Source organism: Perca fluviatilis, chromosome 19, assembly GCF_010015445.1.
Source record: "Perca fluviatilis chromosome 19, GENO_Pfluv_1.0, whole genome shotgun sequence".
NCBI classification, from domain to species: Eukaryota; Metazoa; Chordata; class Actinopteri; order Perciformes; family Percidae; genus Perca; species Perca fluviatilis.
The window spans coordinates 11,548,713-11,572,838 of NC_053130.1; the positions used below are offsets into that span (position 1 = coordinate 11,548,713).

At 39.2% G+C, this 24,126-nt stretch overlaps 1 protein-coding gene across 12 annotated transcripts in view; it reads right to left on the bottom strand.

Moving 5' to 3' along the window:
• Nucleotides 1-23,906, bottom strand: part of cep170aa (centrosomal protein 170Aa) — a 42,029-nt gene extending 18,123 nt beyond the window's left edge. For 7 of the 12 annotated variants that reach the window (XM_039784181.1, XM_039784186.1, XM_039784187.1 and 4 more), the window contains exons 1-8: nucleotides 23,753-23,905; nucleotides 13,641-13,700; nucleotides 13,142-13,278; nucleotides 8,424-8,513; nucleotides 5,866-5,944; nucleotides 5,523-5,581; nucleotides 5,166-5,397; nucleotides 3,473-3,610 (exon numbers count right to left, since the gene is read on the bottom strand). In XM_039784181.1, coding sequence (XP_039640115.1) covers nucleotides 3,473-3,610; nucleotides 5,166-5,397; nucleotides 5,523-5,581; nucleotides 5,866-5,944; nucleotides 8,424-8,513; nucleotides 13,142-13,246 — 703 coding nt within the window. In that variant the 5' untranslated portion in view covers nucleotides 13,247-13,278; nucleotides 13,641-13,700; nucleotides 23,753-23,905. Of the gene's footprint in view, nucleotides 1-1,654; nucleotides 2,084-2,309; nucleotides 3,108-3,472; nucleotides 3,611-5,165; nucleotides 5,398-5,522; nucleotides 5,582-5,865; nucleotides 5,945-8,423; nucleotides 8,514-13,141; nucleotides 13,279-13,640; nucleotides 13,701-23,752 lie in introns of those variants that run through there. The other 5 variants (XM_039784182.1, XM_039784180.1, XM_039784175.1 and 2 more) reach the window with 3 other exon arrangements.
• Nucleotides 23,907-24,126: the final 220 nt, after the last annotated feature.

The following is a 24,126-nucleotide window of genomic DNA, read 5'->3' on the forward strand; positions in this document are numbered from 1 at the left end:
AACAGCATAATTTCAAAACAAAAAATGGTATATGAGGTGTTGTCTCTAAACTTCAAAGTTGTCATTGACTGATATTGTACAAGAGGAGATGCAGTTACAGTCTGTCATAGCTTCTATCTAAATATTTAGCATTTCATACTTTAATAACATAACATACGATGCCTCAATGTCACAGTGAGAGATGAATAATAGGATTCATTATCAAAAGTCAAAAGAGAAAGGTCAAGCTAGACCAACAATGGACAAATTCAATCATAGTCCCCTATTCAGCAAGTGTGTCTCACCATTTATCAGAATTACTGTCTCCTTCTGGGGGAGGAATCGAGGATGCAGCCCTATAAACTACTATAAAGACATGCACACGTGTTCTGTCTCTGTCTGTCCCTCATATAGACATACACACAAACACACACAAGTCATATAAGTCACTCAGGATAAGAATTGCTAGTGCAGCTCTTTGGGGGACTCACAATATGGAGCACTTGTTTTCTCATCTGTTCATATTAACAAACAGAGCCTCTGCTGGAGCTCAATATGATAAATGATACTTTCAGAAATTAGAGGGGCCATCTGCTTCATGTTGGTTAGCAAATGTAGGAACATATGGCAATTGGCAAAAGAAACAAGATGCAGAAATGTACTTTGCAGAATACAATCACAATAAACAAAGTGAGTGAATTTCTCATAAATAATATATTCTATAAATATGATGGTGCCGTTTAAGGAAGTGACAAAGTGGGATCTTCCCAGAAACAGAATATCTGAATGAAAAGGCTTATTTTCCACTTCAGTGTTATCAACTAAACTGAAGCACTTAAAAATTCTTTGGACTCTTAAGCTGCTCTGCAAGTTTAGGAAGATTTACAACATGGATTTAAAGTAAATGCATATATTAGGATCTTGAGATCAAATATGTTGAATGATGCTTGAGATCCAATGACCTAACTGATAATGAAGTACCATGAAAACAAGACTGACAAGTTCAAAATAAACATGTAAAGCAGACAGTATTAAGTACTGTATCTCCATTTGCTCCTTTCTTGAAATTATGAAGAACTAGCTAAACTTCCTGTATCTCACACATGTAAAACGTGCCAATAAGTGTGAATACTATGAGAGCTTCCACTGATGTCACCATAAATCACATGGCTTGTCTGGAATTCACCTAGTAATTTCTGTGAAGTTAAGCATTTCATGAAAGAGTTTAATGCCATTCATGTAAAGACCATACAGTTTAAACAAATGCTGACTGTGCTGCAGGATTTTTTTTTGTTGGCATACAATAAACATGCAAAACCTAAGCTTTATAGAATCAGCGTTAATGTTTTTCCATTAAAGAATATTATATACATAGATAAAGATGACAACAGATTCAGCATTACAGATTACTGACCCTGGAATATATGGCCAATCAACACACTAACAAAAGGCATCTCCTGTTTGACAGACTTTAAATAACAGTGGCAAAACTGTTTATAACCTGCAATGCTTCTGACTTTTCATTTTACATTCTAATGAACAACTAATGTAAGAGCTACAGAGAGTTAACTGAGCAAATACTTCTTAAAAGAGCCACAGGTAATTGATTCAAATCGACAACCCTTTACCAGCTCCATTAGCTGAAGTAAGTAGTGGATTTGAAAGTAATACTTACCGGAGAATCAGAGTGGTTAGCTAATGATCGCTGCAGTTAGAGTGAGAGAAAGGTCTGTTTGAATGCTGTGTGCATGAGTGTTTGTGTGTGTTGGGAGGAATGGGGGAGCTTGTGCAATGGCGTAACTCAATCAGCTTGAGTGACAATACAGAAGGAAGGGGGTAGGGGGCTCTGACAACACAGCCTATTCACTGGGAAGGAGAAAAGGACAAACCCTGAACTTAACTGACATTCATATGCATGCAACAAAAAACACACTCAAACTAAATCGCTTCCTTTCCCACATCTCTCTTTCACTTCCACTTCCCTGCTACTGTATATCTGATGTTAACAGTTTGTTAAAGCAGATAAAGAGGTCGTGCTCACACTTTTTTTAAGATATGTACACACTGATTAGATCTGCTTTTGATGCTGAGATCCATAAATACACTGTGGTGTATTTCAGAAATAGTTATGGAAGAAGTGTTAACTTAAGTAAACAAAACTGTGTGCCACAATATTAAGAGAAACATGATATGGCTACAGTGATAGACAATAAGTCATTTACATATATTAGCTATGTATGCTGCTTCACACAACAAATCCAACATCAAAACATTCATTCAGCACATCAAAAAATGCAATGCTCCAAGAGGGCAAAATGTCTTCCACTCACCCATTTCCATGACTGAAGTAGCCAATCCCATTCGCCTAATTTTTTGGAAAGCTATTGGGTTTCAAATCCCCCTGCCACCCTTTTTACTCCAAAATGACAGTGTTTTCGAATCTCATTCTAACAACAAAATATTTTGCCAAATCCACAGCAAAATCGGCATGGTTTAACACAGAAATTATTTCTAACTGATTGTTAAAAGAGCTGAAAAACAAAGTATTCCTTTTCAGGCTGGCAAAGCCGCTCCCAGACTATCCATCCAGATGTGGCGAGAGATTTAAGGACGCTTCAGTCTGGACCAATGTTTGTGTATGATTAACCTCCCCCCACTCCTTCTGACTGCACTGGTCCACACTGACCAGACTGGCACAGACTGATTTTGTATCGCTGAGCTGTTTTACTATTGGCATAGCCTCTAATCCTGTTTCTCTGACTATACAGCACCAGTTAACAGGATCCCCCAGAGTCCAACGGTCACTATACACGCATATATTGTAGGCAAACAGACATACATACAGGCTCTGAAAAAGCCTTTGTGTGCAGTTGTAAATGCATTGTTACACACACAAACACAGTCTGGCTGGCCATTACACTTTCAACACAGAGCAAATAAACTGAGCTAGAGGGCATTAAGATCAAGCTACTGTTTCACTTCTTCTTCATTTCATCTGTGGGCTATCAATAGCATACTGTTTATAGCATACATTAATATATTCCTACCGCAAAGTAAAACAAATATTTTTTGTTGAAAAGACGTGAAATGGAATTTGGAACTTTCCACACAAACTACAGCAAATATGGTGTGATGAAGTTTACTGATTCATCACACCATACATAGCTACAATAACATTAAACACTTCCGTATTACATCACATTTTGTATGAAATCTGCATTTATGAACTTTATAATTATCTTTTTTACAACATTTAACTCTTTACAACAATTAACTTTCTACTTTATGTGCAGTGCAAACTCTTCTTGTCCTGTTAAAGCATTTTTACAAACTATTAAAAAAATGATGTTCAAATGTGACAGATACAGATGCATTTGACAATCAACCAGCTTTCTTTCATTTACACCCCTAATGTATCATCATTTTTTTGCACTGCATGTTTGAATTATAGTGATGAAGGTAGTTAGAAGGTAAAAATACGAATACCTCCTACCTGAAATGGAGCTGTCATGTTTTTTGCTGGATGACTTGGTTTCCTGTTTGAAGGAGTTCTCATCATCTGCATCTCCATCCCCCCACCAAGACGGCTGACCGTACAGGGGGGTCCCACGAGGCAGAGCTGTAACATCCCCTGAAACAGATGCACAGATGCGGACATGTTTTAACACAGCCTGTGCACATTTTAATGTAGCTTTAACTGAGGCCTGTCAAGTTTAAACTGTTTATTATGTATTTCACATACTCTGGTCCTGTCGACATAAGGCTGTTTATTGTATCAATGTGACACAAAGTGGACCCAGCTGCTCTGTGTATATGTGTGTGTTGGTGCATTAATTCCCCTCTAGTTGGGTCTTGCACCACTGACCTATTTTCAGAACTTTAGCCAGCAGGATGGACACACAGACATGCACACTCTCTATCATGCTCTCTCTCTCTCTCTCTCTCTCTCTCTCTCTCTCTCTCTCTCTCTCTCTCTATCTATCTCTCAGACAAACACACTCTTTTCAAATGAAAGAGGGACTTTTTGTTTGCCTCTCTGCCCCCATTAAAATGAAAGCTGACATGGGACGAACATCCTGCAGTAAAATTCTTTCTTTCTTTCTTTTTTTTGGACAGCACAGTAGAGAAGAGACAGGAAACATAGTTGAGAGAGAGAAGGGAAAGACATGCAACAATGGTCTCCAGCCGGATTTGAATCAGCGATGTTGCGGCTTAGGAAGTCTCCTCATGTGTTGACTTCTTCCTGCTTGATCCTTTTCCTTTACCTTAATTTCCTTTAAGTACCACTTATCCTGAGCTATTTTAACTTGTTGTTTTATCACAGTATACTATATGTGTGCCAAATTGCATGCAGTTAAAAAGAGGTCTTCTATATAAAAGCTAATGAATCTCACTATGAGGTATAATATCTGGGTGAGGCCTGGTATTACAGTAGCAACACTGCAGGATTACATCCACAGAACCACAGAGAGGGTGTCATTAAAAACATAAGCAGCAGATGGAGAGACATGCAACACCGTATGTGCATGCTTGTTTTCCAAATGTGCAAATCTTCGTGCATGTCTGTGAATGCTACTGCATGTTAAGAAAAGTAGTGCCGCTGGCATATGGGTTTGCATTATGCAGGCACTCTGACCCTGTTACTGCTTAATCTGTGCAATAACACAAGCCCCATGTGGCCTTGTTTCAACATCTGAAGCTTAACCAGGACCCCATCCTGGTCAGTGATGTCAATTAAAAGGGACATCCTTAGACCTAAACCGCCCATATGTTGAAACAGTGTGACTGCATGTTGGTGGTGGTCAAAGCCCTTTCCCTGTTGACCATGTCCACCCCCTACTGGCCTGAGATTATACAACCCACCACACTTAATTTTACAACACTGAAAATGTGTTTCTACAGGAGAAATCCACCCACCGACCCTGCTTAAACACAGCTTAAAAGAACATATGTGATGTAAATTGTAACATTGTGTGTTGACAAATGTGGACCATGAAATGTATCCATATACTAATCTGAATTTTGAGGAAAGAGTGTAAACGGTAGACCAAATCAACACAGCAAATTTCCTTAATTAAAAAATATCAGGTACTAACAATTCACAACAGACACTAATAAGCTACAATTTCTTAGACGGCTTCAAATGTTTTATATTGTCTCAATTTCCTCTACGATCTGTCTCTCACCTCCTATCCTCTCCTCTGCTTTGTGAGTGTCCACAGATTTAGCTGGTGGCTCTTCGGAGGAAGTGACCCCATCTGTTGCTCTATTCTCTGCTGGCCTTGCAGTGCTGCCACTGGGGGACTTCAGAGTCTTTGTTGGGGTCTTAGAGGGGGACTTGCTTGCGGTTTTGGTGGTAGTGGTTTCACTGTTGGACGGTTTCTTGCTGAGCTGGAGGCCGCTGGTGAACTTTTCATGCTTAAGGGAGGTAAAGAAAAGAAAAAATACTTTGTGATTTAAGTAGTATAATACAACTGTGTATCATGGTGAACATTGATACTTGACAGTGTTTGTTAGGGCACAGCTTGTGTGTGTGATCCTACCTTTAGAGCCTCCTCAGGCACAGTGAGCTCTCCTCTCACCACCGTGAACAGGTTGGTATGTGAGACGGACAGGTTAAGGAAATACTGTTCACAATAGCACATTATGATATATGCACACACACACACACACACACACACACACACACACACACACACACACACATACACACACACACACACACACACACACACACACACACACACACACACACATATACTTCATACACAGATGCATGAAACCATTTACTGTAAATTCTACTATCTTCAAATAGTACAGTAAACCATTTGGCATGTTGGTAATAATTAATATAATAATTAAAAGATCAGAAAAGTGAAAGGATATCATATCCAAACCTCAGCTTGTCTTCCAACTTCAGAGTGATGTACATCTGCTCCTGGATGCGGACATCATTTACAAAGGTCTGCAGGGGGAAGGAAAAGGCAAGACAAAAACCAAGATTTAAATTAAATGTAACAATAAAGAAGATATCACCACAAACAGGCATCTGCTTAAGCTGGTTTACAGTTGTGTCACGCATGGCAGTGTCTGTGCGTCCAAGTGGAAATTAGGGTTGAAACTAACAATTATATTCATCATCGATTAATCTGCTAATTATTTTCTAAGTTAATTGTTTTGTCTATTACATAGAAAATATGAAAACAAATGCCAATAATAGTTTCAACAGTTTTCCACAGCAACATTTTAACATGTTTTTTTTTTGTCAAGTCCAGACCCCAAAGATAACCAGTATACTCAAATATATGACAGAAAAAAACAGCAAATACTTACAATTGAGAAGCTGGACGAAGTGGGCATTTTTGCTTGAAAAAAATAAATATCAACTCTTGCTTAAAGATGCAGTAGGTAAGTCTTATAAAACTAACTTTCTGTCATATTTGCTGAAACTGACCCTATGTTCCAGTAGAACTACATGAATTATGTATAATTAAAAAAAAGACAGCTCCTCTGGCACCTCCTACAGCCTGTAGTGCCGTTGGCAAAATTCCACCGCTCCCGGTCGATTTTCTCCAATCAGGGCCACAGGGGTGGTCTATCTGCCTGTCAATCGCTGCTCAGGCACACGCATATATAGCGTTTCTCCCCTCCCCCCTCCCCGCGCACGAGCTGCAGAAAGGTTTTCCAAAATTCCGTGAATAATGGAGTGGCTTTTCAGAGGTGGCGTGGCTGCAGGATTTTAAAGATCTGAAGAACGATGCAGATGTAGCCACATTTCCTCTCAACAGGTAACATAATTACCATGAATGATTTATCTTTCACTTGGTTATTAGTAGTCCAAAGTCCACAAAGCTACGTTGGTGAGGATGATAGTAACGTTAGCACAGTGGTCGGTCTGATATGATGCTGAAATGGCTAACGGTAGCCTGCTAGTTAGCATCGTTTTACTGTTGGTGAGTAAAGTTAACGTTGTGTTGGTGTTTAGTTATTGAACATGTTGTCTGACATGCCGGCAGTTCTGTCAAAATCCGTTGTGTGGGCGGGGCTTAGGAGACGGTTTGGGCTGCAGCAGAAAGGGAGGAGGGACTGAGAAGTTGTCGATGTTCAAATTTGTTGGCAAAGTCCTGGATCTTCACAATCTTACCTACTGCAGCTTTAAATGTTAGTCAGATATTTTTGTTCTGGTTTCAGGGTTTTTGAAGCTGTAACAGTAAAAGAAACTCTTGCCAGACACATGGGACCACATGTGAGTTCAATATTACTGTAAGGTCCTAATATGCCTGACGCTGCTCCTGGAATGTCTTGAAAGAAGTCTGCACTAAAGGCCTAGGCATGACAATGTGCATCTTTCCCTTGCTGTTTTCTTTCCCATCTCTTCCTTTCTCCCATTTCACCCTCTCTGAGATAGATCAGGTTTCACTGAACTGCAAATGAAATTCTATCATACTTGCACTGCTGTTGCAATAAAACATTCCAGTCTTCTCTCTAGTGAGATGAGTTCATGACAGCTTTACAAACCAGCAATGAAACACTACCAGTAAGACAGTAAATGGTGACACTGCCCAAACACAGCTTTTTACTCACCATTGTGGCAAATCTGTATATATCCACTGACTCAGCAGGAGAAAACTTCCTCTGAATCCAGCCAAAGAAGCTGGTGGTTAATGACACAGCAGGAAGTGGCTCTGACTCTGGCTTCCTGTCTGAGAGCTGGAGAGGATGTCAGGGAGGTTCTGCATATGTGTCCAATCTGGTGGGCTATGACTGAGTGCTAATCACTACACATGACTAACGGCATGTGGCAACTGTAAACAGGGTTTTCTGAGCTAGAATATCAGAGAGAGAAATGAAGTGTATCTAAATACAAAGTTAATTTGTGTTTTTATTATGTATTATGTTATGTACAGCGATGAAATGTATAGTGTACGTTTCGGTATATCCTTTATTCCCCAGCCAGCTTAATCTACATCAGCTTCAGTAAATAATTTACTACATTTCCCAAAATACCTTTTACAGTCAACAGAGACCTCTACACATTGACTTCCAACACTGATTTATTTTAGTTGCCCTTTGTTTATATTTGGATCAAAGATTGTGCCCTAAAGTAGTGATTTGCATAATTAGGATTAGATTCCTAGTGACCTCAGCCCTGATACAAATTCTCATTGACAGGTAGATTGATTAGCAGCGGTAAAATAGAAGGTCCTATTGACTGCCAGAAAACAAGTTAACCTCTGACCCTTCAGGACCTCTACTTGTTTTTTCTTCTCTATCTCTTGATTTCTCTCTATTTTTGCAATGTCTATCCATCTCCCTCTAAAGCCCTTTACTTCTCCTTCAGCTGGTTGAACTCATTCTCTTATCTCTCCCAATGTGTTCTTTCTTGTCATTTTATCTTTGTCCTAACCTCTCTCTGTTTTGCATTTTTCTACTTGCGTACTCACCCCATTCAGGCTGCCCAGGTCCTTGACCTTGTGTTCGTCTGTCCCAGCCTCGTAGTTGATGACTGCATGCTGTTTATCCACGCTGCGGGACTTCAAACAAAAACATACACAAACATGAAGGATTAACCCAGTGGTAACTTTTCATCTGTGATGCTCTTCTTCAAAATGTCTTCATAATGCTTATGTGGGCACCTGTGCTATAACTGCAGAATAGCAATGGTTTCTTACACAAACCATTGGAGTGTGCCTGGAGCAGACTGTGCTATGTTACATCTTTGTAGAGGTATGAGCATCCAATGTCAAGAATGTATTTCTGATAGTGAGCCTCAATGTTACTATGTATGATATCTACAATGATATCAACTTGAAGCCTTATCAGCAGGAATTTCAATGTCTCTCACACACACACACACACACACACACACACACACACACACACACACACACACACACACACACACACACACACACACAAAGGAGAACAGGGGAGCAATGAAGGACTGGAGGTGAAGGTATTGATTTTTCTGCATTGTTCAGAAATGAGCCTATCAGCTGTTTTGAGCATAAATAGTTTCCAGTACAAACACTGCAACCTTCTGTATGGTGAAAAAGATTATGTTAGCCTCAGACAGAAATGTATTGTAGAATTTGGCAAATATCCCTCTCATGTAACAATGTCGCATATTCCAAAACTTATATAGATTTAGGCTATGCATTGAAATTGACTGATGAGCAAATTGCTGCAGTCTCCAAATGTCTGTTAGAACGCCCTTCAGACAAGGCGCTTGAATAAAATACAAGAAACAAAGTGACACCTTGTAATTTGCTTTTATATTGGCATTAAGCAGATCCTATTTAATTTTGGTGATTTCTGCTGTGTGTGCTGTGTTTGCAGCTGCTTTCCTGATGTTTCAGGGTAAGATACATTTCTCAGTGATAAGCTCATTATTTGGAGTGAAGTTTCAGCTTTCATTTTTTCCAATGGTGGCCAAACACAGTAATAATATCTGATTGATGTGTTAATATGTATTAACACAAGTCCATCTAACCAATCCATTAACTGTGCTAAGCCACTTTGTCTCATTCCTGAATCACAAACTTTTAACAACATGGGAGTGAAAATAAATAAGATCAAAACCAGAATGTAAGTATATTTGCACAATGAGATTTAGGCAAGAATGACATTATTGTGCTGAAGTCAATGACATGATTCTGGGAGCTGGATCTCATATAAAGTCATATATGAATCTTTCCTATAACCTAATTGCAAACAACCGGACTGCACCCTCATGCTGAAATAAAAATTCAAGAAAATGGCTGAAGTGTTGGCCAAGCCAAGCAACTCCAACCATCAAACAGATTACATTAGTGAGATTAGGCTAGATCAAACAGGAGAGAAACGAACTGAGCGGCTTGTTGTACCTCACACCGCAGGATAGAGCAGATTCATGCTGTATGCTGCAGTGCTGACCAACTAAATCTGTGCAAAGGCCACTTAGAATACAGATGTGGAGTAGCTCAACATAACTAAAAAAGTGAGTGTCAGCTAATTAAATAAATCTGAAGTGAAAATGAAGTGTTCAAAATGATCAGACACAGAAAAATTCCCCAAAAAGCTTTAAGGAGTTAACACATATTGATCTTGTAAAGAGAGTGAAAGAGAAAGGCAAACAAGGAAACAAACACACACTGCAGATGAGTTGAGCTACAAGACAGATCAGACCCTTTGCAAAATGAAACACTATAAAAACCATATTTTGTTACCACACATTCCATATGACTTAATTCTGTTTGAACCAGTTACACACTGCTGTTGCTAATCTAAAACACTTTTAGCAATTATAATTCTCAGTGATTAGAGTACTGTTAATGAAGTACACAGAGAAGTGCAAATATACTGTACAATAAGTTCACCAAACACTACACCAATGCTACAGACTGAGGAAAATATAATTTCCTCATATATAAATTTCTCTCCATACCCAAATCTGTCAACATGTCAACATGGAGAATCACAACAAAACATGTCCCAGTTTTCATGCTACAGTACTACAGTAGAGTGCATAACACTGTTAGCGCGGCAAACAACAAACATAAAATACTGTATCCAGTACAGGTTACAATTACAGTAAAAAATAAAAATAAAATTGAAAATACAGTACAGAAAATACTAAACTTACCTGCTGCATTTTTTGTGTTCTTAAACCTGAACGGTGTGTCTACAATTAAGCAATCATGTGTTTGCGCACCTGATGGCTGTTTCACAGGTTGGCTCATAGGTGTGATAATTTGAGTGCTTTGGAATTGCAAAGAAGTGACATCATGATATACTTCTGTGTCTAATGTATACAAGTGTGTTTAGTGTTTTGCAAATCACTGTGTGTATAGTTTTGCAAACAGTGTGAGACTGGCATTGTGCTGATAGTGGTGCACATCTAGGCCAATGTTTTGGTCCTTTAGTGTAAGGTTTTGATAATTGTGTAATACTTTTGATTTCAGTGTGAAAGCAATCGGCAAAAACTGTAATAGCCTCACTGACTATTTATAAGATTCAGACTGGCATTATGCAGACTGTTATGCAGAGTTTTTTTGTGATTGTTGCGGGCAAAAATCCTTGATTATGCGGCACGTTTTCTTAAAAAAGGCAATGGAATATGCAGGATATTTATGCAATTTTATGCGATGAAACTATGGGAACTTGCAAAAATTGCGGGAACTTGCAAAAACTGCAGTTTGATGAAAAAGAGAAAAAAAAGTGATTCCCTCAACACCCTGCTTTTCGATGTTCACGTCGCGTAATTACGTAACTTCATAACGTTCTCATGGTAACGGGGAAATGGCTGCTCTTGTGTGAAGTAAACTCAACATTTTTCAACTTTCTGCTAAGATATATGTGACTTTTTTGCAACGAAAATGCGGGGATTATGAAATCATGCAAGCCCCGCATATTTTGCGCGGAAATTGGCAATTTACGGGGCGAAAGTGCGATGTATTTGAAAAAATGCGGCCCCCGCATAAATATGTGGACTTTGGCTGATTATGCATTGAATTATGCGATCGCATAATCGCATTTTTCTGGAGGGACTGTATTACACTCCTTTCCTTTTTCAATATCTCAATAAGTATCAGTAAGTAACAGTGTAATAATTCTCTGACATTCAATCATTTGAAGTTTAATATTCTGTTTGGGAGTGTGTGTGTGTGTGTGTGTGTGTGTGTGTGTGTGTGTGTGTGTGTGTGTGTGTGTGTGTGTGTGTGTGTGTTTTATTTGGTGCATGACACAAGCAGCCCTTAACCTTTCGCCATGTGATGAGGCCTTGGCTCATTAAAGCAGTCACATGGGGGACAACTGTAAGCAGCTACACAAAGTGGCACACAAAAACATTTATACACAAAACCAAAAGAAATTCCTCAATTTGGAAGATTTCTCTTATCTTTCTATCATTCCAAATACATCACAAGGGTGGAAGTGCTACAGATCACTCAAAACCCGGACTAACAGACTCAAACACAGCTTTTCCCCACAGCTATCAGAACTCTGAATGGACAAAAACCCATGTTTTTAAACCAGTGTCCAATATTCTTCATGTGCAATTTCTCAATGCAGTTTTTAACAACTTCCTTTTATATATTTATTTATTATCGTGTGGAATGTATGAATGAATGTGTGGAGAGAATGTTTTTTTTTGTTTAACTAGCAGCACCTTACAGGAGTAGCACTCTGAATGACGCTGTACATTTTTATTGATACAATGACATTAAAGGCTATTCTACTATTATTATCTATACTATTTATGCTCCAGCCTCTTCAACCCAGAAAGCCCATAAAGCATAGAGCATGATTTAGTGATGATTTATTTTAGCTAACGATAATTCTACAATTAAAATAATATTTTAATAGGTTTACAAAGTGCTGTACAGAAAGCAGAAACTTAGAAATAAATCAAATTTAATGTGGTATTATTAGCCACAGTGATTTTATAAGATAGAGAGGCCAATCTGAAAAGTGAGGCTAATTTCCAACAACACAGCAAAAATAAATAAATATCAGTCTTCTTCCTGACAGTCAGACTCTCAGACAGACACTGGTACCAGTAAAAACTTCTCTCAACATGTAATAATTTTCTCATAACAGAGAATGCCCCTTTTACCCACTACAACCGACTCAGTCAGATAAGATCTAACTCAGGAGGTATCTGCCCCACTTTCTATTAATAGTGCAGTGACCAGAGGTACACATGAGCATACACATGGGCTTGATGTATGCACAGCTGCACAGATACTCAGTCAGAACACACACACACACACACACACACACACACACACACACACACACACACACACACACACACACGATAACATACTGTATACACGTCCTGCTACTGTAAGAGCAACAGCATGAGCATGGAAGGCTCATTTGTAGTGTGCTCAGTCATACTCAGTAAACATTTAGCTTATGAAACAGACTGCTGTGAGGTCAGCAGGTTATTTATATGACTGAGAAAAACCCCATGAGTGCCAGGCTCTGTATGTTCTCTGGTTATATTACCTTAAAAATTAGTAACTTACAAAGACTCAGATTGCCATTTTTCTTTAATAAAGACAGCAATGGCTACAGAAAGATAGAGAGAGGGTGAAAATACAACAAACACCTCTTGCCCGTTCTGGTTTCTTGAAACTGCTGTCAGTGGAGAAATTGGTGTGTAATGTGTTCTCACCTGTAGCATGAGCTCACAGTCATCCCGGCCAACAAAGATCATTTCCCGGGGGAGGCGGTGGCGAGTCCCCCCACTGCTCACCAGGAACCACGAGGTCACACTCATCTCTGCAACCTTCTGCTGCCTCAGGTACACACCTTTTGGGACAATCAAAATTGCTCTAAGTATATTATCTAAACAAACTCACATCTACAGAAATTCGGAAAGAGTTTAGGATATTCTGAAAACAGTATTTTATACTGTATATAAAATAATAGCAGGAACACTTGCTTTGCATAACCAATTAAGTTCTAAGCACCATTGTTGTTCCATTATCAGAGTCAACCTTGCAATATTTAAAAGTCAATTAAATAATAGTATTTTTAGAAAAGAAAAAACTTGCAAGGTGGCCCTAAGGTTTGAAGACCATTCTTTTGGTTTATCTCAGTGACAAGACAATACAAATGTAAGTAAGTTGTTTTACATATTGGGGAAAAAACTAGGGAGTTCTATTACACACCTCTGGTCCAGGTAGCTCACTGCTGATTGACTGCTGACGACACAACACAGCTAGGCCATCCTGAGAAAGGAAAAGCTTTTTTTTACTCCTTTTTTCATTTATAATCACAGAAGCAGGCAAACACATACAATTTATTTCATTGCAACATGATATAAATAGCTGAAAAGAACATATGAAGCAATAAAGGAAGACTGTAGAATCACTGACAAAGTGTAAACATAGGGATACACTGAATCAAAAAAGCACTCCATCTTGCTTCATTCTGCTTTGCTGGTAGGGGGAATGAGGTTAACTGGGCGGTCTTGCAATGTGATGCCTCTCTGTCTACGCCTGGAAACGAACACTAAGCCAACCAGTGAGAAACATCCTCTCTTTCTCTCTGCCTGCCCTGATCATTGCCAGATGTTAGAGGAGGAAGTGATGTAGGAATGTTGGCTGGCCTCCCCAGCAGGACATTTATTTTCCCTCTTGCCTACCTCCTCCCTCGCTCTCTTTTAGAAGAGCTGTAAAGGAGGTCAAAGCCAGCCACACTTTCCAACTACCCAGGCCTGGAAGAACAACATTAAGCAGAACTAACCGACGGGCATGTTATCTGTATTGCTGTTCTAGCTGACTGGCTATGGGGTGGATGCTGTCTGGCCGAGCCACTGGCTGTAAACTTAAGCAGCCAAATGTACCTTTTTAAAAATGTTCACACTGTCACAAGATGACAACAAAACACAGAGCGGAGCCTCTCAGAGTGAAGTGGAGAATCTGTTATAAAACATATTTTAAAAGATTGCTGCATTTGGTTACACCTTGTTGACGTTTATACCAAGGTTTAGACAATTTTAATACTTTTCATAATTAATTATTTCAAAATCAAATATAGTTTTCAAAGGGAAGCTTTTCATGGTAATTTCAAGTGACATTAAAATATAAGGAGCTCTGTCGTGTGTAGAGAAAAGTGCCAAGAAAAGCCCATCAGAGAGGGAATTAAAGATTATTGAGCTAAGCTCACTTGCTCACTTGACCTCATAAGCACTTGGTATACCAACTCAATAATCCCCTGGGTAAAATTTTAATCAACTGCACACCTCTGACAGTTCCTCGCACGACGGTGTTAGGAACATGACTTTACCAAAGCAACAGCTGTCTCTGATGTAAAAGGGATCAGTTTTCATCACAGTAACAGCTCAGAATATTCAACGATTTATATGATATGTGAAACATTTAATGAGGAAATTGTAGACAGTTGTAAATTTAAGATAATATTCCTTTATTGTCATTTCTCAGCTCTTACATACAACTAAAACTAGATTTATCCTCTGCATTTAACCTATCCTATACATAGTAGCAGTATGCAGCTAGCAGCGCCCGGGAACCAACTCCAGTTCTTTTGCCAGTGCCTTGGCCAGGGGCACTTACAGGAACGCATCTAACATTGTATGTTTTGGTGGTGGGAGGAAAACGGAGCACCTGGAGCAAACCCATGTGAATGCAAAACATGCAAACTCCACACAGAATTGTCCTGCCCGGACCAGTACCTTTTTTCTGTGAGGCGACTGTTTGCAAGAACTGAGGCAAAAATTGACCAGACTTATGTGCATCGTCATAAGAAACTATCCATAGAACAAGTACAAAAACAAGGCTTTATTAGGCCGCATGAAATCCCCCTTAACAATAACCATGCCAGAAAAATCACACTAACCTTAACTGAATTAAAATGTCCTAAATTTAACCAAAATAAGTTCAGCATAGTTCACCAAAATAACTCCATAACTAATTCGGGGGACTACAGATAGAAAAAATGTAAGATTTGATTTCCTTGAATCCAATTAAACAGTCACTGGCCAGACTCTAAGCTAGTATCTCATGCTTATAATGTGCATTCTCTGCTTGGTTTACATGTTACACCATTTATAACAGTGTTCTCCAGCCATGGCAAAACAAGACCATGTATTACCGTATATGTCCGATATTATGGATATGGAAAGGATATTGTGTTTAGATCCTACACTAGAAGAACACACTATGAACACATTATCAGAGAAAGCCAACTAAAGAACAATTACAGCATTGTCATTACACTATAATTATGTGTGGGTCCCCCTCCCCACTGTAACCAAAGCATCTGAAGGCTTGCCGTCTCAATAACGACTGCACACTCACTGCAGAATGCGATGTTAACGAGAATGTGGTTGAGGAGCCTGAATATGATGCATACCAGCCTGTGTGGCGGCATTAAAAATCTTCTTGCTATCACACATGAAAGACATGGCACAGCTGGAGGAATGCAGTGGTAGGTCTGACCAAGGGGATACAGCTGAGAAGGATATACTTTCTGCTTTACATGTGCTCCTAGTCCTGATGTTAAACAGTCAGTTCACCGAAAATACAAAAAAACACATTTTCTCACTGAACTCTAGCGGTGTCTAGCCATGCAGATAGTTAGGGCCAGATTTTGAGATATCTATGTCTTGGATTTCTGCCTGAACATGAATACAATGGAGGTGAATGCAGTTAGGTTTGGTTACAGGATTGAAAAAGTATAATAAGAAAAATGTATCAGCAAAAAATAGTGTCCCTGTTACTCTGGATAGTCAAGAAAAAAACTCAAAACAATTAGTCAATTAATCGATTGACAGAAAATTAAATGGCAATATTTTCTAGCAAAAATGCCAAAATATTCTCTGGTTACAGCTTCTAAAATATGAGGATTTGCTGCTTTTCTTACAGTAATAGTAAATTGAATATATTTTGGGTTTTGGACTGTTGGTAAACTGAAAATCTCATCTTGGGTTCTGGGAAATTCCAACGCACATTTTTCACTGTTGTTTGACATTTTATATACAAAGATGAAATGTTTAAATAAAAACAAAATGAATAAACAAAAATTGTAAAAACTTAAAATAAATAAAATAAAACTTACAAAAATGACAATAACACGTTTTATGGTAATTTGGGTAAACCAATCATTACAACCATTTCACTAAAACCATGTTTGCTTCTTCTTACAACTTAGAATGACAGACCTGCTGCAGTTAACCCTACATGTTGTCATCTGAAAAGCAAAGTTTGGAACATACTGTATGAAAAAATGTCTGATTCTAAATATTGGTAAATACGTAATTTCAGTGTTGAGATGTTGGGAAGACACAAACTGTTAACACTCGTGGTACGGTCTCATATCCATTCCACTCTTTCAGCAACATTAATGCTGGGGCTAATAAGGAGGAATAGTGACCTCATGGTTTTGGCAGGAATTCCCCAACCCCCAGACCTGCACGTATTACTATCTCACACACAGACACACACACGCACACGCACTCGCACTCGCACACACACACACACACACACACACACACACACACACACACACACACACACACACACACACACATAATTAAGGAGTGAAAGGGCAGGATTATTCCAAGATGACTGTGAATTCTTTGTATGGAGGAGATAGCAGTGAAGAGACAGGAAGCATGCACTGCACCTCCTGTGGTAGATAGAGCTCACTCATCTTTGAGTCCACATTTGATGTGCATTTGTCTGTCTACTCGTGAATGAAAAACCATGTGCCATCTACAGAGGCTGCTCACTCACAGCTCAAAGGAATTGAAATACTTTGTACATTGTCATGAGGAAAATCATTAACAACACTAACAAAGGCATACATTTGAATAAAATGAGAATGAACACGGCTATTATTATTCATTATACAATAAAATGTTCAGACATTAAAAATAAGCGGGGCGATTAAAAAGCAGTGCTGGATAATCAGATTTATTGGCTTTCCGTTCTCTGTCAAAAATGTTTTATAAGCAGTCTTTTGTCTTTTCAACAATCCATATCTTTTCCCTCCACTCCAAACTAGCCAATTACAGACACTGGCTGAAAGGGGACAGGAAGTGATGTAAATGAGCGCTACTTTATTTACTGCCATCACCTAATATGTTTCTTTGCTGGCTGCTGCTCTCCACATAGCATATGGCTCCAGTGCGTATCCCAGGATGATGCAACAGCAATACTCATCTGCCTAACCTCCCTCCCAGACCGTCACATCACCACCGCGACCCTGGTAGCTGACTCAGACCGCATCACACACACTGACAGCTTCTGTGTGTAGCCTCCACACACAGATTTACTCGAACACAAACATGCTAAGCAAACCAAAGTGAGAACAACAGTAGGAGAGAAATAACCAGGAGAAAAAAAGAGACAGACCGGCACAACTCATACTCTTGTCACACACATTTCCATGTGGTCTTATGATGAGAGCCAAACTTAGCCCTAGTAAGGGTGTGGTTGTCTGCCTAGACTGTAAAAATGTACCTTTATCTCAGTGTAGCTACATTAAAACTTACCAGCAGCTACAGTGGATGCCAAAAACATCACAAAACCATGCTTGGCTAGGTGACACCCTATGTGTAGGGCTTCAAATGGAAGTAGTAATGACAGAAGAAAGATATCGTCGTAAGTCATATTTTGCTCCTCACCGATTGAGAAATCAGAAAAGTGATTAAATTGAAAAGGTTTTAGGCATTTCTTGCTCTGAACTTCCATGTCTGGTTGGTCCTTCCCAGGAGAAATCCTCTGGCAGACAAAAGGTAATGCATTTACTGTTTACAAGAGCAGCAAAAGCTGAACATAAATAGCACTTAGTAGTTACAGGAGCTAGAGCAGTGATAGCCCCCTTGGCTGAACAGATGAAGAAAAGGCCAGTAACTGCATTAAATTAAACTATATACAATAATACAATATCATGATACTGACTGATTGAAAAGTGATTCCTTGGAAATGTAGTGCAAAAACACCACAGCAAAGATGTGTTCTAAATGAAAAAACATACATTAACACTTTATGTAAGACCTGAAATGTAATAAATATTATAATCAACATTGCAGTTTGGCAACAATGGAAAGAAAGAGAAAATAGGGTATGTGGTGCTAGACACATAAAACCAATAAAAGGAAAGTACATTAAAGGTCAAGACAAATAGAAAAGCTGCAGCCTATTCCCTTGAAAATGCTGATGTAAGGTCAGTAAGTCAATAAGCAAATGACAAGGGAGACTGAATCGGTCTTGCAACCCTAGAGGTGTTTTGGAAGATGGGAAGCCTCCAGACCCCGAGGGGTGTAAAGAACAAACCAGGCAACCGATTCAAGACGAGACACCTGAGCAACCTCTGAACAGACAGACAGACAAAAGGCTTTTTCTAGTCCCCAATGACTGAGTCTACTGTAGATTTACAAACATGAAAGTGTACAGTAGAGGAGGTAAACATCTATTTTTCCTCTCTAAACTTCAGGCAAAAAGAGAGACAGGGCTTTTTCTATAATGTAGATAATGATAAACCAGACACTTGTAACAAGCTGAATGTTATCAGCTATATGAGCTATATTTTGTTGCCCTTTCAGTAGTGAACTTTATATATGTTTGTTCCATTTTAAAATCCTACTTCATCACCTGTAAGCATTATGGTTTCATAGAGTTTCACGAACATACTCTAACACAAAGAAGAAAGAGAAATGGAATTGTTTATGCATGTGTGTGATGCTAATGTCATATGGCACTTTGAATGACATGTAAATAACTCTACAGAGCAGCCAGTCAATCAAAAGTTAGTTTGACAGCAGTTAAATAATAAAGTATATGAAATGTTCTTGGTCTAAAATTGAGAGTGCACAAAGGAGCATGCCATGGCTGCTCCAGGGATATCAGTCCTGAAAGTCTTTGATTCCATTTGACATTTGAATCAAGTTGGTCTACTTTACCTCTCCTCATAAATGAAGAATTTCCAGCAAAACACTCACTAGCCATGTTCTGTTAAAGAGACCTCCTTTGATAAAACCTCAACTACAAATGGAATCTAAAATCCATGATAGTGTACTTTGACATCGTAAAAGCTCATTAAGTCACATTAGGCTGAATGTACTTTGACAGTGTATATCCCAGCCAAGGATGCTCCGACAGGTAAGGATGGAGGAACAGTTTGACACACATACACACAAAGTGAAGAATCATCATTTGTCCTTTTTTCTCCAGTTCAATACATACAGTATCATCATGCTTTCCCCATTATGCTTTTGTAAAAGTGGATCCTACAAGTGGAGTAAGATCAAATGTACTAAATTTATATTATGAATAAAAATTGAAAAATCTAACAAAGAAAAAATGATCCATGCTGTTGAACGATGCATTTTTTTATTTTATTTATGCAGCCAGATAAAGACTATACACCAGCACTAATCTTTTATCGACAGGACCATAGCACCATGCAGGGGAGATAATAAAACATTATGGTGTCAGAATAGCACCTCAAATCTGCAGAAACTTGAGTGTGCATGTGTATGTGCAGCTTTATGTGTGCTAATGTGGCTTATACATACAGCAGGTTAAAAAATCATCCCATGCAGCAGAAAAGACCATATGGTGCAGAAAAGCGGCCACACGCATCACGAGCAGTTGGCGAGAGGAACAAACAAGCAAACACCCCCATTTAGCCAGCACCCATCCAGACTGCTTCATTGTTATTACCATGAACAACCAAGCACACTCCTGGCCATAAGACATAAACCCACCACATGCTCGGTCACCCCTGTGTTCCGCATGACCTAGAGACCTACATATAGACATTTACATTTCACGGATGTTGATAACTGTACGGCATGTAGCCTAGTTAAAACATAGCCTGCCCTTCAGCATTATCTGAGAAAGTAAAGTTATTATTCTTGTGGAGTCTAAGGGGGGAAAACCAACGCTCTGAACAAGCTTGTACTGATAAAGAGATAATAAAAAATAGATTATTAATAAGTTATAAGAATTAATGAAGCACATGCCCTGCAGCATAGTCTTTTTCAGTGCATGTAATTCATTCTCCGAAGCGTGTATGCAGTATGTTTTTCAGAAAACATACAGAAACAGTATTCTGGAGGCATCTTTCGCAATGGGGCATGTGAGCAGAATACATTTAATAAACTAATATGCAAACTCAAAGTTACCTTTCGAAATGCAAAAGCAATGAATATTATATTATACTAGAGGTGAAAAGATTAGTAGAATAATGCATTAAATGACAACTTTTTTGATAACCGATTTATCGTTAGTCATTTTTGAAGCAAAACCCTTAATATGATATATATCCTGAATGTATACTTTAAACTCTATTCCTGGAAACAAAAATATATTTGAACTGGGATAATAGCTTTATCCTCTGCAAAATTCTTGAGTAATACTGTCATATCAATAAATCACTGTATTATGCATTAAGAGAAGCCAAAGCACACCGCGTGTCAGGTATACTGTACTGTATAGGTGTGCTCTGGCGAGTGCTCTAATGGCCCTGCATGGCCCCTGCTGAGCAGATGATGACTGACCCGTGGCCCTTTAACAGGAACATTAGTATTTGGCCAACCCCTGCCACGTTGATTATGACACCAGCATTTATGCTGCCCACAGCAATGGCCTCAGCAGCAGACAAAAATAGTGAAATCCACACTGGCACTTAGGAAGAAAAAAAACCATCAACGTTAGAATAACAGGACAATCAATGGGAGCCTGGCAGAACGCGAGATGGGAATGGAAACTGCCCAAATGATACAAGATCAATATCTGCAGTGGAAAGAAGCACAAAATACCAAAAACTCAGAGGGGAGTACGTTACACCCCAAAACAGATGTGAAGGTCACTCTTGTTTCATTTTTCATTTTGAGAAGTTAAATGAAAAAAAAAAAAAAAACAGACACGCCCTTCATGTTCCATAACAAGGGAGAGGCTGATGATTATGTATATAAATTGCTTCATGCATATTTTTTTCTGCACTGCTATCCTGTTTCATACCACATACTTTTTATTCACCTCCTCCCTTGTTTCTCTCTGTGACTCTGCACACAAGTCAAAGCTTCACCAGGCAAAGCTATCTGACTTTCATAACCCTTTAAAGTTTGTACTCTGGCAGATTACAGAAGGGAGATTCACCGCTATTTTTAGCCACAGTCACCCTGGTGTAAAACACTTTAAAACATGTTGGAAAAAAATTGAATACATTAGAAAATTAGGTTCCAGGCTTGGTTGTTTTAAGTCGCAAATAAAACTCCCTGACCACTGAAGTAATATGAACTCACTTCCTAAACTTCCTACTACACACAATGGCCATGGGCAGGTCGGACAACAAAGTCCTCCAACTATAGACTAGAACAGAAATAGGTTCATATTATTGAAGGATACCCTTACTATACATGTACACATTGCTTATTAATCATAAGAATTATGATATTGAACCAGACACAACTTTAAAGTAATTCAGAAAGGATGAGATAAGAGAATGAAAAAGCAGGACTTCACTTTATTTTGTCTGCTCAATTTTAATAATCAACTTGTGACCAATCATCACTGACAGCTTGGTGGCTGTAGGAATCTAGCCTATATGTTGTTGAGATTTCAAGTTTGTCAGAACAACACAAGAATAGACATAAAAAGTGTGAATGCACTATTTCTATTCTTTCACATGGTTGCCTGTGTTATCATCTGCACTTTAACTGTGTAAATGGACACGTATGAAGGCCGGCTGGGCTGCAGTCTAGGACACTGCTTCTACTTCCTCTTTGAGAGTGCAGCAACCGTCCTGTGACACTGACACAGTTTTTAAAAATGCAACCGCCTGTAGAGCCAACCAGCCTGCCTGCAACTATGCATTTGCGGAGAGGACAGGAAGGAGGGGGAAAAAGGCAGAGTGAAATCGAGAGAGGAAAGATGCAAAGCCGGACTGGATGGTATTATCTGCACATTCTTTGGCCCAAACCCCAAAAAATTTGAATTCTTACAGCTGAGGGAGGAGGAGACTCACTGATGTGCATAGCTCTTGAGCTTTCCAAGAACACATCAGCCCAGTATGAGAACAGTGGAACTGTGTTATAAACCCAGACCTGGGATGCAATTGGTCTCCACTGGTACCTTTAACGCCATTAGATGCAATTAGGGGAAATGATCAAGAGGAATAAATACAATCAAGTTGCTGCTGCTGCTAAAAGTCTTTAATTCAAATGTTTACACAGTTGTGTAACTTTGGTATTTGCCATGCATCTGCTTCTAGTATTGAACAAAATCCAGAATTCATTCAATACTGAATACCTGATAATTTGACAATTTTAAAATGTGCATTAATTTGTTTGTAAGAGGAATGCACATAAGGCATCTTAAAGATCTGTATGAATTTATAATAATACATATTAGTACTGTTATGCAGTTATAGCACATATTTAGCTATTTCCCCAAGTTTTACATCTTATGTGATGATGACAGCAAAAATCAAACTGAACACAAAGAGAGCGGATGCATGTAGGCCAGCTACATCTGCCCCACGAAAACAAAGCCTCCACACAGAAGAAGAGAACGGGGGTCCGACATCGGGAAACAATTTTTAGCTGCGTTACATAGTGAAATGCCTACTTAAATAATCTACCCTACAGACTATATAAATAGACTCAAAGAAGACCCCGACGTTAATATGTTTCCAATGAGATAAACACAAAGCGCCCACCGTAACCGACCTTCTTTGATGTGCATCCTGTCTCGAAAGCCTCCGTGTGGTTACAGAGAGATGCAACTAATAGAAAAAAAACAACTCAATGACAAATAATAGTAGCATATATGACAATTGTGGCCGGTGCTTTTAGAGAGGCAGCAAAGTGCCGAGGCTATGTCGCTTTACAAAGGCGGAGCAGGGCAGGCTGGTCATGCTGCTGCTGCTGCTGCTGCCGACAACATAGCCATCCAGTTAGCTAGCCACCAGGGAGTCAGACCAGTTTGTTTAGCCGTTATAAGCATAACAGGGTATTTCCCGAGCTGGTTTATTACATTTCATACATTCAATGGATCCAGGTTTTAGGGTTTTAATGTGAGAAGCTCCAAAATCTGCCGTGTGACCTCGGAGGATGTTGTATTAACATTGAAACCCCAAATTGACATCAATAGAAGGGCAGCACAAAAGCAGAAAACCGACTCTTTCCATTTTTTTTTTTCTCTACCGCAAACTTGATGGTCGACCACCTCACGTTAGCTTAAAGCCTACTGTTAGCTGTATGTTCTACTGTTTACCTAAATAAAAGTGAAGTATACTACTCACTTACCCGTTTCCTTTCTGGTGTGTGTTTATGTTGAAGGTGTGTGTGTGGAGCCCAGCCCTGCCGCTGCTGCAGTTCTGTGCGTGCGTCGGCCTTCTCTCCCTCCGTTGCTCAGCAATACCGCTTCTCCCTCTCCCTGCAAAATAGCGGCGAGCGAGCGGACCAACATCCTGAAAGAAGCGTCAAAGCGGCGGCGATGTTTACGACTTCCGGTCAAAACTTTCAGCATAAATGCTATGGAGGGACCACGATGCTGAAATTTGTGAGTCAGTGGTATGTTTCTAAACCTTGAAGTGACAGACTGACTGTGTATCTACAATTAATTGTGTGACCACAGATTAAGCAAAAATGTAGTTCAACAAATCTGTGGGGGGATAATA